Source organism: Halictus rubicundus, chromosome 18, assembly GCF_050948215.1.
Source record: "Halictus rubicundus isolate RS-2024b chromosome 18, iyHalRubi1_principal, whole genome shotgun sequence".
Taxonomy (NCBI): Eukaryota; Metazoa; Arthropoda; class Insecta; order Hymenoptera; family Halictidae; genus Halictus; species Halictus rubicundus.
Genome location: NC_135166.1, coordinates 2,112,571 through 2,126,241, shown reverse-complemented (window position 1 = coordinate 2,126,241; position 13,671 = coordinate 2,112,571). Strand labels below are relative to the sequence as shown.

Below are 13,671 nucleotides of genomic sequence, written 5' to 3'. Positions count from 1 at the left end.
CTTCTGACACTTGTCCCACTGCCATTTCCCAATTGATTAGATAGCGCCGGGAAATAAATACCGATCCGTTCGGTGGAGCAGGCATCAGTTGTCTCCAAGTCGCAACAACCACCAAAATGTCGAGCTTCACCTACGGTATGTAACCATTACTGAAAATTACTATTAACATCGGATCTACCGAATCGTTCGCGGTAGAACTTTCCTAGACTGTGCAATAATAGTATTCAACCTCTGAATACTGTGGTTCTTCTGATAACGAAACGAAATGTCCCTGTCGGTTGCAGTTCTCCTCATCGCAGCTCTCTGCATCGCTGACTCTATGCAGACACCGTTCGAGCCCTGCGATGGCGGTCTGCCGGTGCCCAAGAGTGTGAAGATCGTTGGCTGCACCAAGCTTCCCTGCGACTTGAAGAGGGGTGAAGCCGCTGTCGGAGAGATCAAATTCGCCGTCGGTAAGTGAAGAGCATCAATAGTCTGAAATTACAACACACAAGATCATAGTTACGGTGTTAAGCGCACTTGCGTGAAAATTTTATCCAGCCCTTGGCGACATATATAGAGAAGTCACTGTATATAGATTACCATAAGTCAAAGCAAAGCCGGAAGACAAGTTGTTCGCCGAATTCTCAGAAAACTCGATTTCATTATTCCGTTCTGCTGTAGCTTTTAGAGAATTTGGAATATTAAAATAATATTTCCTTTGGAACTATGGAGGGAACAAGAATATTTAAATCCACGCTCGGAGATGGGTGCTTGAAACTTTAAACAGTTCGAAACGGGAATGGCGACTTAGCGTCTAGACTTCCATTTACGAAATTGCAGAATTTGTTAACGCTTCTGATGTCGGTTAATGCTTCGATATTCCAGTAGAAATTTCAGATTTTCGAATTGGTAGACTCGATTAGTTTCACTACAACTTTCCTCCAACTTGAAATTTCCCTGAAATTAGAATTAACATTGAAATATTATTAGAGTTCGTTTAAATTAATTCTCTTCAATCCGTATCTTGCTGGATCAACTCGACTAGTTGTAGAAACTTTGATCAGCTTGGTGGTATCGGAATGCGCGGATTGGGGGCTGAAAGATCATCGCATCCCCCTTTGAGGGCGAGTTGGATAGTCGTTCACAGTTTGACAATCTGTTACAGTCGCGGACACGAAGACCCTGACGCCGAAGGTTAATGCACAAGTTGGAAGCATAAACACCCCGTTCCCGCTCCCCGAGAAGAACGCCTGCAAGAACCTTATCGACGCAGAATGCCCTCTGGACAAGGGTGAGGTTGTCACCTACAAGCTGTCGATGCCGGTCAGGAAGATCTACCCCACTGGCGCCCTGACCATCCAGTTGTCGCTCGAGGACGATCAAGGCAAATCCCAATCCTGTTTCAAGCTCCCCTCCCAGGTTGTCAATTAGACGATCAATGGACAACGGATTCACGAATTGGACGCGCTATTACAAATTGACGAACTGTACCCATTATTATATTTATATCCCAACATGAAATATATTTCATTATTTAAGTACTTGTCCGCCTTGTTCATTTTCTATCCTCTACGTTTAGCCTGAAGTAGCCTAATTCAAATCGACCAGACTCCGGATCTTTGTGCAAAATAAAATATCAGGTTGTTACATATGAAACTTCCAATTAAACGCCGTACCATTGTAATCTCGACGTGTGTCAATAAATTTCAAGTTTGCACCTCAAAGTTTCGTCTAATAAGCCTGTAGACTGTAACAGCATTTCTAGATCAGAACGTTTTGCGTCAACCTAATAGTTGCTAAACGGCTGATGTTAATGCTGATGATAATCGCTTATGAAAGTTCGCGTCGTAGACGGTAGAATGTACATCGATTAGAGTCCGGATCGCGTGGAAGCTCGATAAGAAGGTACGATTACAGAATTCATTATGGCAGTTAGCGGCTGAAGGATCTATTAAATGAAGGACCTCTCTTAATGGAGTTTGAAATGAATTGCGCTTTTACTGCGTCCGAGATACACCCCGGCTTCCGCAGGTAAACTTCTAGAGTAGATAAAAGGTTATGGCGACCCATTGTCAGATATTTCATTCTGATAAAACGAAAGTTCCGATGTACCTGTAACAATGCTTTACATATTAACGAATACTTAACCGGTGCTGAACAAATGCATTCCGGCGTTCGTATACGATCTCGGACGAAGATTGTCCGAATGAACTGCGATCACTCCTGTAATAGATGCGCTACCGTAATCAATACGATGGACATTCCGTCCCGGTAAAGATTCGGAACTCGCGTTTTTTTCCGTGTCCGTAAAAATGTGTAATCGATGAGTTTTCGTACACCGTGAACAGACCATCCATGAATTGGATGGTGATCCATGAATTACATACGCGTGTACGGCGGGGAAAGAGACGAGATGAAAATCCAGGGGGTTCGGGCGTGTGCCTGACCCACATCTCTGCACAACGATCGACCCGGTCGCATGTCTGTGAAAGATATCTAGCGACATCTTTGAACCTACACACTACACGAACCACAACTCGTCTAGAGATGGGACGAACTGCTACTTCCGAATCACGAGTGATTCAATCACGTTCGCTCCAAATCACGGTGATTTTTCACAGTGATTCGTGATTTTTCGTGATCGCTTCTGATTGGTGGAGAGCACAGGAACGTAAATGTTCTTGGTCACTCTATATAGAAGTCTGTATTCTCGGGACGTGTTACGTGACCTACATATTTCACATTAACGACATGAAAAATATAAACAAAAATATATGTTATATCGCATAAAGGCAAAAAGTATATTAAATAGCAAAGAATAAATTAATAATTAAATTATCGTTATATATATCGTTAAGTAACGTATTGGTATTTAAAAAAGAAATTGTCTACACCTTTTTACTATTTACATAAACAATACAATTTTTTAACTCAAAGATAAAGAATTGCTATGATTCGAGATAAAAAGCTATGATCACAGTCGTGATCGTGAAATAATCACGACCGTGATCGTGATTCTGCGATCACTGTGAAAGATCACGGTCAGTGATTTTTGACGCTATCCTAAACTCGTCCCGACAATCTATCCGATCGATCAACTAACTGTTCAAGATTTGCTCGCTGTTGCACCGACATTTCTATCGTTCCCACACTTAGTGGCACACTAATCAATTATCTTTATTCTCTTCTACCCGTCGATGTTGCCCTAGACAGTACTCAGGACGTCGTTTTAACGTTTAACTGATCACGTAAATTAATGCTTGTTTTTTCAGCTTCAATTTCTCAAAAAATTGCAAACTACAAATTTAATTGGATTCAATGTAAGTTGACGTGTGTACAGTCGGTGTTAGGAAATTGATCCTTCTAGCACCTCCAAAAAATTCAAGCCGAGAGTGTACGAATACTTTGTACACCGACTGTATGTAATATTGTACTTGGTCTTCTCCGTTGAACCTCGCCCTTCAACCAACTGGTAAACGTATGTACTTCGAACAGGGTACTGCGATCATGCTGTCGTAGCTTCTGAATATCGGTCCCATGGAACCCAGCCCCGCTAACCAAGCTTATTCTTTCAGTTGCTCGACTGTGAGTTACACACAAAGCGCTTAATGACGTTGACGATCAGGTACACGTGTCGTTTCTATTTTATCTTACGTGCAAGCGGACGTCACTCAGCCGGAATAATGTCAAGGACAAGTGTCGGCCAATCGGGCGAACCGACAAATTTGTAAACGATTGACGCAAGGTGCACACCCTCTACAGAAGGACGCGCGTGACTTCCGAGCTGTGTACCGCCGTAACGGTCAACCAATTAATTTAATTAAATTGACCAACCGCCTACACATTGTCTCCCCTCCTTTCCGACGGAATCTCTTTAGACTTGTTTCATGACACACGTCGCACCCCTTGTTCGCCGATTGATGGTCCTCGAGCTTCGAGGATACGAGGAAACTGGCCTCTCGAATGAGCGTCTCGACGATCACGCGGGCAGAAAGAGAATTACATGAATCGTTGCAAATTTTTAAATTTAGTTACCAATCTAAATCACATGGCGGGCTATATCCATTTAGATGTATGCGCTTTATCAGAGGATAAGTCAAGTTTAATTTATAAACTAATTCGTTCAGCATTCCATTTGCATTTACTAACTACCTCAGGCGCTGGCGAGGAACTTAGGGCTTAAAACTTATGAGACCCGGGGGTTGGTATTCACAAAGGGCCAACAATGTTCTACAAAGGGTAGACCGAACCCACTTCTATCTAGTAGAATACGATGTTTACTAAACTAGGGAAACATTGCACGCTAGATATAGTGCCGCTCGCTATGTCTAACATTTAGCTGTTGCCCTTGGGATGCGCCATTGACAGGACCCACTGTAGCCGCGCTCTGATTGGTCCGTTGTTTTCGTTAATAACTCGAGAACAAAGCGTTCTGGCGCGAATTGGCAAAGGAAAAAGTTGCTTGGAAACACACCTCAGGTATCGCTCCTTCTCTTTTCCTACATTCTTTCTGGGACACCCTGCATAACAATTTTTGTTTCGCTTCGTAGCCATCGCTGATTTCGATTCGGCCGCAAGAGGGAAAGAGCGTGAAATGGATATGTAATGCCGACCCAGGCAAACTACACGGGACTCGCATTCTCTCGTTCGTATATTTCTCTTCCCTCTGTCTTCGCTGTCTCGCCACCCCTTTGTGCCTTCAACTTTCCGGCACGCGTACGTAATACCGATCTCGGGCGAAGTCAGTGTGCCAATAATGATCCCGGGGTTGGGCGTGCCTCGCATATGAACCAGTCTGAAAATAAACAGGTCGCGATCAGCTACTGGACGCACAGAGATGCTTTCCCCTGCGGAGTTGTCGCTTAACGATAACGTTATCGATAAGCACCAATAAACGCCGCTCCTACGAGCCCATACATTGATGTCTATCGATATTTTCGTTTCGAACCGTAGACTCCCATCGAGACTGTCAACAACGCGGCATCCGTCCAAGTAGCTGTCGATGGTAAATAAATAGTGTGCGATTGCTCAATTTCAGTTTGCATTGCGAATGTACCAACTGACATTAATTACCCGCAATTCGTGGAGTCCTTGGTTTAGTATTTGTATTACTCATTAATGATAAAACAAAACAAAAATAGATTCATAATTGTTCGAAACGTAGTCGCTGTTCCAGAAAATGTTAATTAACGCAGACACGGTCGGTAGCAACAGAACTCGTTAGCCAGTTGTGTGCTTATCACACAAGTCGTTGACAAGTATGATTATTATAATATAGTCACTGGTATTTCGATCGTTTGGCACTACAACAAATACAATTTAGAGGTTGCACAAAACAAAACACACGAGATGGAAATGCAGTGATTAACGAGCTGTCGGCTATTGTATTCGAATTAAATTCTAAACAATCTGGCGCGCCTGATTGATGATCGTCGTGCAGACAAATGTGCGAACGAGGAATTGTTTTGGGCGGCGCGGCGTACAGGTGTACAAACAGAGGGAAAATAGAGCTTTCCATGCACTTACCTCGGTTCTGACTCTTTTGGACACGGGTCCTCTCTCGCCCGGTGCATCCGACGGTAATGCATCCGGTTGAAAAATGACTCGTCTGTGTGTGCGTGCGGCCGCGGCACAGAAATTTTGTTCTACGGGAGATTAATGAGACGCGCGTTTCTCTGCAGCCTAAAGCCGGCAACCGGTTGCCTTTTTCCCTTTTTACTCGGTCGCTGCATATGAAAACTCCGATTTTTGCGACAAACGTAACTTTCTCCGAAATAGATCTTCTTCGCCAAAGCAAGCGCCATTGTAATCAATGTATTCTGCTTTTGCTTTCAGAACACGCTACAGTGATTTTTCTATGCGTGTCGCCAAGGCCTGGACGATAAACGTCGCGGAATTATCCCCACTACCTCGGACCCGGAGGCGTATGTCTCCTGGACGATACACGACGCTGGAGAGACCCGTATTGATGACATATATCGAGAATTCACTGTATCTGGCCAGCGTAGAAGCAGCGCGCTAGCGCCGCCGTGCTGGGAAAAGTTTTTCCCAGTTTTCAATTATTAGTAGGTCAGCCATCGTCACCGGAACGGTCTTTTATATAAAACTCGGGGAGTTCGTGTTCCGCCCACGTATCGTACAATACCGATGCAATCCTATCGGATCGTCAAGTGCTCGTAACATGCAACTACGTGAGCGCGGAACGAATGAGACCGAGGAAACAGAGCCGGAAGCTCGGCGACGCTTTCGTACGCAGACGTGGAAAATTAATTAGGCGGTGACATTTACGATTCGGATCATTGTCGATTCGAACGTCCTTCCCGCTTGAAAATAGATTCTCCCCTGTCGCGTAAACGTTAACATTTTCACGTAGATCCATTTATAGAACCGATCGCGAGTCCTCTTTAGTTGCCTTTGTCCTTTGTTACGTTCTTTCCTTAATGAAAGTCCTCTGTCACGTTTATATGGAAATTAAAATTATTCTGTCTTTGATTCAGGAAGCTGACGATGTGTGTAGTACGATGAACAGAGTCTTTTAAGCTGTTCTCTGTCCGATACCTCTGGAACATGATGCGTAAAACATGAGAAGATGTTAACGAGCTAATGTATGGTTGGAGTCTGGAGAAAAGAGCGAAAGAACGCGAGTCAGGCCAGGCCACACACACACTTACATAGGTGAGTCACAAGAATTCTCGCAATTCGCTGAGTAGGTTACAAATATCGTTTCTGGCCTATCGCGAAGAAGATAACGAGACGCGTCGGAATAAAGGGAGATGCACACCTTGAATTGAGCATCCAACGTTTTGCTGCATCGCACAATAGGCTATTTGATCGAGAAAGGTGGAAAAAGTCCATTTTCAAAAGTATCACCGTTCTCAATATACTTACAAGCGACTAATTCCTTCAGCATTTCTCTAAAACCATCGGCCATTCGAAAGACGCGCCACTCGTTGACGGGCGATATCGATTTTTGAAATTAATCGAACGTTCGACGCGCAGCCGAAGACGCGCAATTCCGCCGATGTTTCGAACGTTCCCGGCACGCTCGAAATTCGCGGAGAAAAAAGTGCGCTCCGCTTGGCCGAGCCTAATCAACAGCGATCAACGAGGGCAGAAGCGTGCGGCAAGGTTAATACACTCTGAATTAAAGCGAATCTCCCCTCGCTACGGCCGTCTTACCGATCGGGAGTAAGAAAGAGAGAGGAACGGCGATGATCTTGTTCGGGTGACACCTAACCTCAATCTCGTAAACTCGTTTACGATCTGTCTGGTAAGATGTATGAGATGGGCTCCGGAAACGCTGGACCCATCGGTCAGAGTAGGCACCTCGACAAGTGTCAACATTAATATGTCGAGGATAAAGCTCGATTCGAGCTAATACGAAACTAATACTGCATCGAAACGCGAAGTCTACGCAAACCGAGGATAATTAGTAAGACGGCTTAGGCATAGGAAGCGGAAGCTTGAGATGCAAAGTCACCGTTCTTCTCGTCAAATGTCACGGTAGTTGTCCGCCACGGTTTAAGCCACCTAAATGTAGTCAGTGACTGATGGGTTGCTATGATCTATAGTAGATTTCTCCTTTGAGTCTGGGGCCGGCAGGCATTTGGCCTTGACTGTCACGCTATGTTACGCTGTGCCTTTTTTTCTCGACATTTCCTCGTCTTAAATAAGTAAGTAATCAATTAAATATGCATACCACCGTGTTTGTACATGTCTTTGCTACGTCTGTACCTTTTTTCGATACGAACACTAAATCTCTCGAAGCTAAGAGAATCTCTCTGCGATATACGTATATGAACTTGCAAGGGTCAAAATCTCGACAAATTGACGCTTCAATATTGCAATGAGCAGTTTAAAAGTGGTCACTTGCGTTTCCTAAAAGTCCAATCTACGTCTGTACAGAGCCCAAATTGCGAATTTCTACCTCATCGTGCAGTAATTTCTAATATTCGGCTTTCCGAAGCAAGTATGACGTCACAAGATGGCTGCCGCAGAGAGATTCTCTCCTGATCTAGGTAATAGTCGTAGGGAAAATGTTAGCAAGTTTGATAACGTTGATATTGAAACTCGCGTGTATACAGGAGTCCCATGTGTCACTTGGACTTGAATGCCGGTCGAGCTGTCAGGAAGGATGAGAAAGAGATAGATGCGTATCATCGAGGCAAAAGAAAGGGATTCGATAGAGGGGGAGAGATAGGAAGAGAGAGAGAGAGAGAGGTTAGCTGAATGGAATGAGAAGTGGGAGGGGGTCGGATAGCTTTATTATAATTGTTAAGAGCGAGCGAGTGAAAGGGACTTGTATCGGTCGGTGGACAAAGTGGTGGGGCATGATTGTGACGGGGCCGGTTGCCGTCGTGTCGCTTGTGAACTCGTGCTCCTCGTAGTACACCACACGCTAGTACGAAAAGACGCTTCGTGCCGTGACGTCAGCACGTGTTTCGGTATAGTACTCGAGCGCGGCTCGTCGTTCGTGACAGAGTTTGCTCTGCCGGTTACGGGTGTGATCGTGTATCGAGTTGCGCGTGTGTGTTCGCAAAACGGTGCAGCCCAGTGTTGAAGCGTACATTTCGGAAAGTTTGTTGCGGCGATCGTCGAGTGCGCCGCGTGCAGAAGGTAGTCGGCACCGTCGCGTCGACCGACCGCCATTATTGTTGTCAAGATGGCGTCGAAAGGGAAGCTAGCAGCCGAGGTCAGTAACGTTACTTGCTTTCTTTTGTTGTTCAACTTGTTCGACGTGGCTCCGGGCGACGACACGCGCGCGCGCGAGACCAACGGCCGAGAGACACGCCCGAATCCGGCGATCCTCTCGCTTCATCGATCGTCTCGATCGATTCGGCGATCGGCGATCGTGCCGCGCGCTTTGTGCAACGCGAGACCCATGCGCAGGAACGTCATGTTGCCCGATAAACCACGCCCTTCGTTCACTTTTCGTCGTCCGCACTGTGTTTGCCGATCAACCTGTACAGTAGCGAGGCGAACTTATATTTTCAAGAACCGGCGGTCACTATATCTACACTCTCGGTTGGGAACTAGCTGCCACATAGTCGCCTAACTTGCTAAACGGAACGGACTTCCTTCAATTATTTGGAAACAATTGGGATACATGACTTTGGTAAAACGTTTTACTTTAGTTTACAGTTGAATATATTATTTGTGTTTTTTAGGAGGCGTTCGGCAAACATTGAAGGACCAATTTTTTCTGGCTAAAGTGACACCCCGAACGCGCCATTTTAATTTCGGACATTGCATTTACTGCAGAGACGCGATTTCCTAATTCTGCTTCGCTTTCTCGATCGGGATCAATTTTTAATTCTTGTGCTAGAGATCTTTCCCCTCATTTAGGAAGTGAATACTGTATCTCGTCGAAGCTAAGAAGCTGAGTAAATATTTGGAAACACGATACCCCGGATGGAATACCTGTTCCGCTGCATTCCAATTGTAACGCAACGCTAGGAACCGTACCGGCCTAACCGTTTAGGCTTTCGGATGAAAGTTTCGACTCTTTCGAAACTGTGTCAGTGTCGGTTAATCCCCCCACCAGGTGAACCCGGCTTGTTTTCATTTCTGTAACGGCGTTTGTTTACGAAAGCATCACTCTTCGACTGTGGGAATCAGATGGAATAACGACGGGTTCATGCGATCGTACCGTTGAATGCCGTTAATGAGCCGGAGATAAAGCAAATTAGGTTGGAACTAATGGACGTGTCATAAAGGATGCGTCAGTCGCGTAATTACATTTTTCATGAATGATTCCTTGTACGCGGAACGTGACGCACTACCCAACCGCGAAGTCGAATATTCTAAAGACGAACTGGCCTACTTGAAAAAACCGTTCGCGTCTTATTTCGCGAATGCTGCCCACGTTTGTTTACGCGCGAGGAATCTAGCCGATCACTATTGCACGTGTTCACTGTGGATGCGTTTGTGTACAAAACAAGATCACTTATTCCTGGTCTCGTTCGCGAGTTGCAATATTTTTCCTACATTGATAACCCGAAAATATTTGGAAACTTTTTGCGGTAAACAGATGAATAAGTTCTGTTTGTGTCTTAAAAAAAACGAAAAGAGCAGGAAGGGAGATAAGGTCGCCGAGATAACACGACAAGTGTGATTGCGTGTATCTCTGTCAAGGTCTGGTCAGAGCTAATGATCGCCATCCCACGGGAAAAGGAGAAGCGGAAGACGGGAAAATTCGTTACAAAAATTGTAGAAACACTTTCAACCAGAAGTTGATGATCAACGGTCACGCTCAAGTCGCCGTGAACCTTGTCGCTCTTGACATTGTTCAAACGCGGATATCAGCGGAACCGGTTCAGCGATAAATATATGTCGTATGAAAATTTTCCGAAACACTTGCTGGAGAATATCTTAGAATAAAAATAGAACTTTACGCTCGTTCTTATCGTCTACAAGCCAGCTGTATGTGTCGAAGTACTTACGCACGATATCTAAATACAACACGTTATGAATCTTCATCGTTCGAGCACACTTTTCGGATCCACTCTGCACATGCACACACGTCAAAATCTCCGTGAGAAATGACAACGAAAATAAAATGTCTTCTAATCGCGGTGAAATCTTCCGTGGAACTGAAATTGAAATTCGAAGATTATACACACGGGCCGTTGTTGTTTACTAGCTTCCGCACAAAAAAAAAGGATTGTTACGAATTAACAACGAGTCCGTGTAGGGCGCATTCCTGTGAATAGATTTCACCGAATTCGGTTTTGTCCTTGGCAGGGTGCCCATTCGTCGAACAGGGAAACCGCCGCCTTATTTTTATGTATCGCGAGGCACGACCTAAATTTCAGGTGGGTCCACGGACGAATCGTCCGCGTAACAGCGGCCATAATAGAGGAAAAAATCGGTATACCCTCATAAACGACAATGCCGATTAGTTGTGGACAAAAAATCGGTCCCGTTGATCCGCTGGTCGTTGATAATATCGTACACGCGATTACTCGCTTGCCAATCATGACTGTTTTGACGAAGGTTGTCGACCCCGACCGATAATGATCGTTCCATACCGTTGCACCCCGAATAGCGTGCTCTGCACTTTTTTTGCTCTGTTGATGCTCGCGATGCCATTGCATACTCGTTCCCAAACGTAGCGCCGTTATCTGGAAGCATCGATCCAGTCAGCGATACGGAATCAACATTGGATGCGTTCCCCTATGCAAATAAATCGCTATAAATCACTATTAAACGCGAAGCAAACTCCTTTCCTTTAAACAACGCTAAGAAGGATTTATTTCTTGTTTGCTATCTAGACAAACGAAACACTTATTGCCCCCTCGTTACTCCAACTTTTACGGGCCATAATTCCTGATGCACCAAAGAAAGAGTTAAATAATGATTCACTCGCGATAGAATGTACTCGCTAAGAATATTATTGCTATATTATTGCAATATTACCAACGATGGAAAGTTTGTGTTGCTTTGCGGTAAAAAAAAAGAAACGCAACATTATTCGCAGAAAGGAAGTAGCTGCGTTTTCATTTCCGTGGAATTCGCGCGATAAATTCTCGTTGGAAATTGTGCGTATCTAAATCAGTACGACAGTAGGGCTGGACGTTCGCAGTGCAGTTAGAATGAATGCCTCGGTGATTAATAATGTCGGTAACCCGAGAGCTCGACCATTCGACAGCCTATTGTCGTTTCAAGTGCAGGAATAAAGTATTCTGTGATTAATTCGAATCGCGGCGACCTAAAGCTTCGGGGAAACGATACTGCGGCGACGTGTGCGAGTGTGAATTATTTTCTGGAGGAAACAGGTTGACTGGGGGAGTCCCCGAGTTACAGTGTTGGCCGGGGGACTCGTTTCGAGAGGTATCCGCAAGATGGCAGACGTTGGACCAGAGCGGAACGCGATACCGTTTGAATGGTAACACGCGGCGGCGCGCGCCGGTTCTCTCTTTTTCTCTTTTTCTCTTTTCCCTCGCTCCTCGGGCATCCCTCTTTGTCAATCCCGTCTCACCTTCGACGCTAATTTGAACGATACGGTTCGTGCTTATTATCGCTAAATTAGCCATTATGTCGTTATTTTAACGAGTCGATGTGTGTCAGGGGGCCGTGCACACGCTTCTTCCACTCTGTTCCACTGTATTTCCTCGTCCAATTTCTCTTCAACTCGGTCTCAACTTCGGTCTCGATTCGCCGGACAGAATGCATTTCCAAAATCCATTTTCCTCGAACCGGCGCCTAATCGATGATTTTCAGCCCACTAAAATTAATTGAACACGCATGTAAAAACTTAGTTCGAGCTTATTTATTTTATAAAACGAAGTCTAACAATATTTATTGGAATCACTGTTGCGATACAGTTTCACCGTTAGGTCCAACAGTTATTTTCACTTTGTTCTCATCGACGCCTCTCGTCTAGAATGCATCAACTTCCCGCGTTTGATTCGATCGGTTCTGATTTTACTAGCGGCACGGATCCGGGCTCTCGTATCGGCGAATGGCGTCTGTTTTGAGCGTGCCTCTTTTCGGATTCGAGTGCCATCGTAAAACACTATTTCCGTGTTACGACACCGCGAGAAGTATTGTGGAAAGACGGGATCGATCGCGACGCCCGGTTTTCTTCGGGCACCCGGTGGAAATTGCATCGGCCAGATAAAATATAAATTTTCCACGTACAGCAGCAGGTGCTCGTGATTTTCCAGCGTGTTTGCTGCCCCCGATAGAACCGGCGACCCAGCGTCGCGTCTCGACGCGGTGCTTTCTGCCCGATTTCAGTTCAATTTTCTTTCATTTATAATGAAACGCGCTCTTACACGGGCAATCCGGTTTTCCGGAAAATTGCAACCGACTCGATGCGCCGGATGAAAATCAAAAGGGACTCTGTTCGTTTGGTCAAATAACCACACGGTCCGGAACAAAATAAGAAAGCTTTATTAAAACATCTTAAAAAATCTTACTAGTTTGAAAAACGGCAGCTTTCTTATCCCATTCATTCCACAAAGTACCGTGAGCCCTTATGAACTCTTCCAAGCTGCAAACAATTATTTTCTGGTAATCCTTTGCGACAATATTCGAATATTAGACTAGGTAAACTCTTGTTCTTTCATACCTGTAAATAACGATACTTGACCGGTCCCACAGCTCTTATTTCGGAAAATGGTGTCCCAGTCTTTCGCTCTTCCGGCTGGCAATGCATATCTGGGACAGGATTCCTGGAGGATCTGCCGATGTGAACACGTCCTGCAGGAAACGTGGCTGGTTTTATCGAGGTTCCCCAAGGATACGAGGGATGGCCGGTATCGAGGATACCCGAGATCCGAGGTCAGACCCGTGACAGTGAAGAGGCTAGATTCGTCTCGCGAGATCTGGCTCGATCCAGCTGTTTTAATGGCGGACTTCCGCGAGACGACGTGAACACCGGAGGGGTCAGCCCACGCGGACCAGGGACCATAATTCCTGGGAAGGAAACCCTCGGGCCCTGTACATTGGCCCTTTTAAACTCCACCGTCTAATTCGCTCTCTCGCATCCGCGTGCGCCTCCTTAATTATTTAAATGCCCGTCGACTTGCCGGTCTCTTTTTTTTTTCTCCTCCGCGCGGCGACACCCGTGGCAGCGAGACCTGAAACGGCACACGAATTGGAAATTATTTAAAAATTGGAAACAGAATAAATAGAGGAAACATTTCGGTGGTTTCCTGGATTGTACAGTGCGCTCGATTCATC

The 13,671-nt window shown here is 45.3% G+C and overlaps 2 protein-coding genes and 2 long non-coding RNA genes across 7 annotated transcripts in view; 2 read left to right on the top strand and 2 right to left on the bottom strand.

The window, feature by feature from the left end:
* Nucleotides 1-51: 51 nt before the first annotated feature.
* Nucleotides 52-1,525, top strand: LOC143363049 (NPC intracellular cholesterol transporter 2). Its single transcript, XM_076803670.1, has 3 exons — nt 52-135; nt 285-452; nt 1,148-1,525. The coding sequence occupies exons 1-3, from the start codon at nt 117-119 to the stop codon at nt 1,411-1,413; spliced, it is 453 nt and encodes a 150-aa protein (XP_076659785.1). The 5' UTR covers nt 52-116; the 3' UTR covers nt 1,414-1,525.
* On the bottom strand, nt 369-4,888 carry LOC143363052 (uncharacterized). Its single transcript, XR_013083722.1, has 3 exons — nt 4,457-4,888; nt 583-939; nt 369-474 (listed from the first exon to the last, which is right to left on the bottom strand). It is a non-coding gene; the product is annotated as an uncharacterized LOC143363052 (long non-coding RNA).
* Nucleotides 4,889-8,629: 3,741 nt separating this feature from the next.
* Atpalpha (sodium/potassium-transporting ATPase subunit alpha) overlaps nt 8,630-13,671 on the top strand; it is a 104,984-nt gene continuing 99,942 nt past the window's right edge. For all 4 annotated transcript variants that reach the window (XM_076803652.1, XM_076803648.1, XM_076803649.1 and 1 more), the window contains exon 1: nt 8,630-8,674. In XM_076803652.1, the coding sequence (XP_076659767.1) occupies nt 8,645-8,674 (30 nt within the window). In that variant the 5' untranslated portion in view covers nt 8,630-8,644. The remainder of the gene's footprint in view (nt 8,675-13,671) is intronic.
* LOC143363050 (uncharacterized) overlaps nt 9,209-13,671 on the bottom strand; it is a 38,720-nt gene continuing 34,257 nt past the window's right edge. The window contains exons 2-4 of the long non-coding RNA XR_013083721.1: nt 13,058-13,568; nt 12,906-12,979; nt 9,209-12,208 (exon numbers count right to left, since the gene is read on the bottom strand). This is a non-coding gene — a long non-coding RNA (uncharacterized LOC143363050). The remainder of the gene's footprint in view (nt 12,209-12,905; nt 12,980-13,057; nt 13,569-13,671) is intronic.

Excerpts from the sequence above, each read along its gene's own strand:
- LOC143363049 (XM_076803670.1), top strand. Across the intron at positions 453-1,147 it reads AGAGATCAAATTCGCCGTCG|TCGCGGACACGAAGACCCTG; the intron begins GTAAGTGAAGAG and ends AATCTGTTACAG.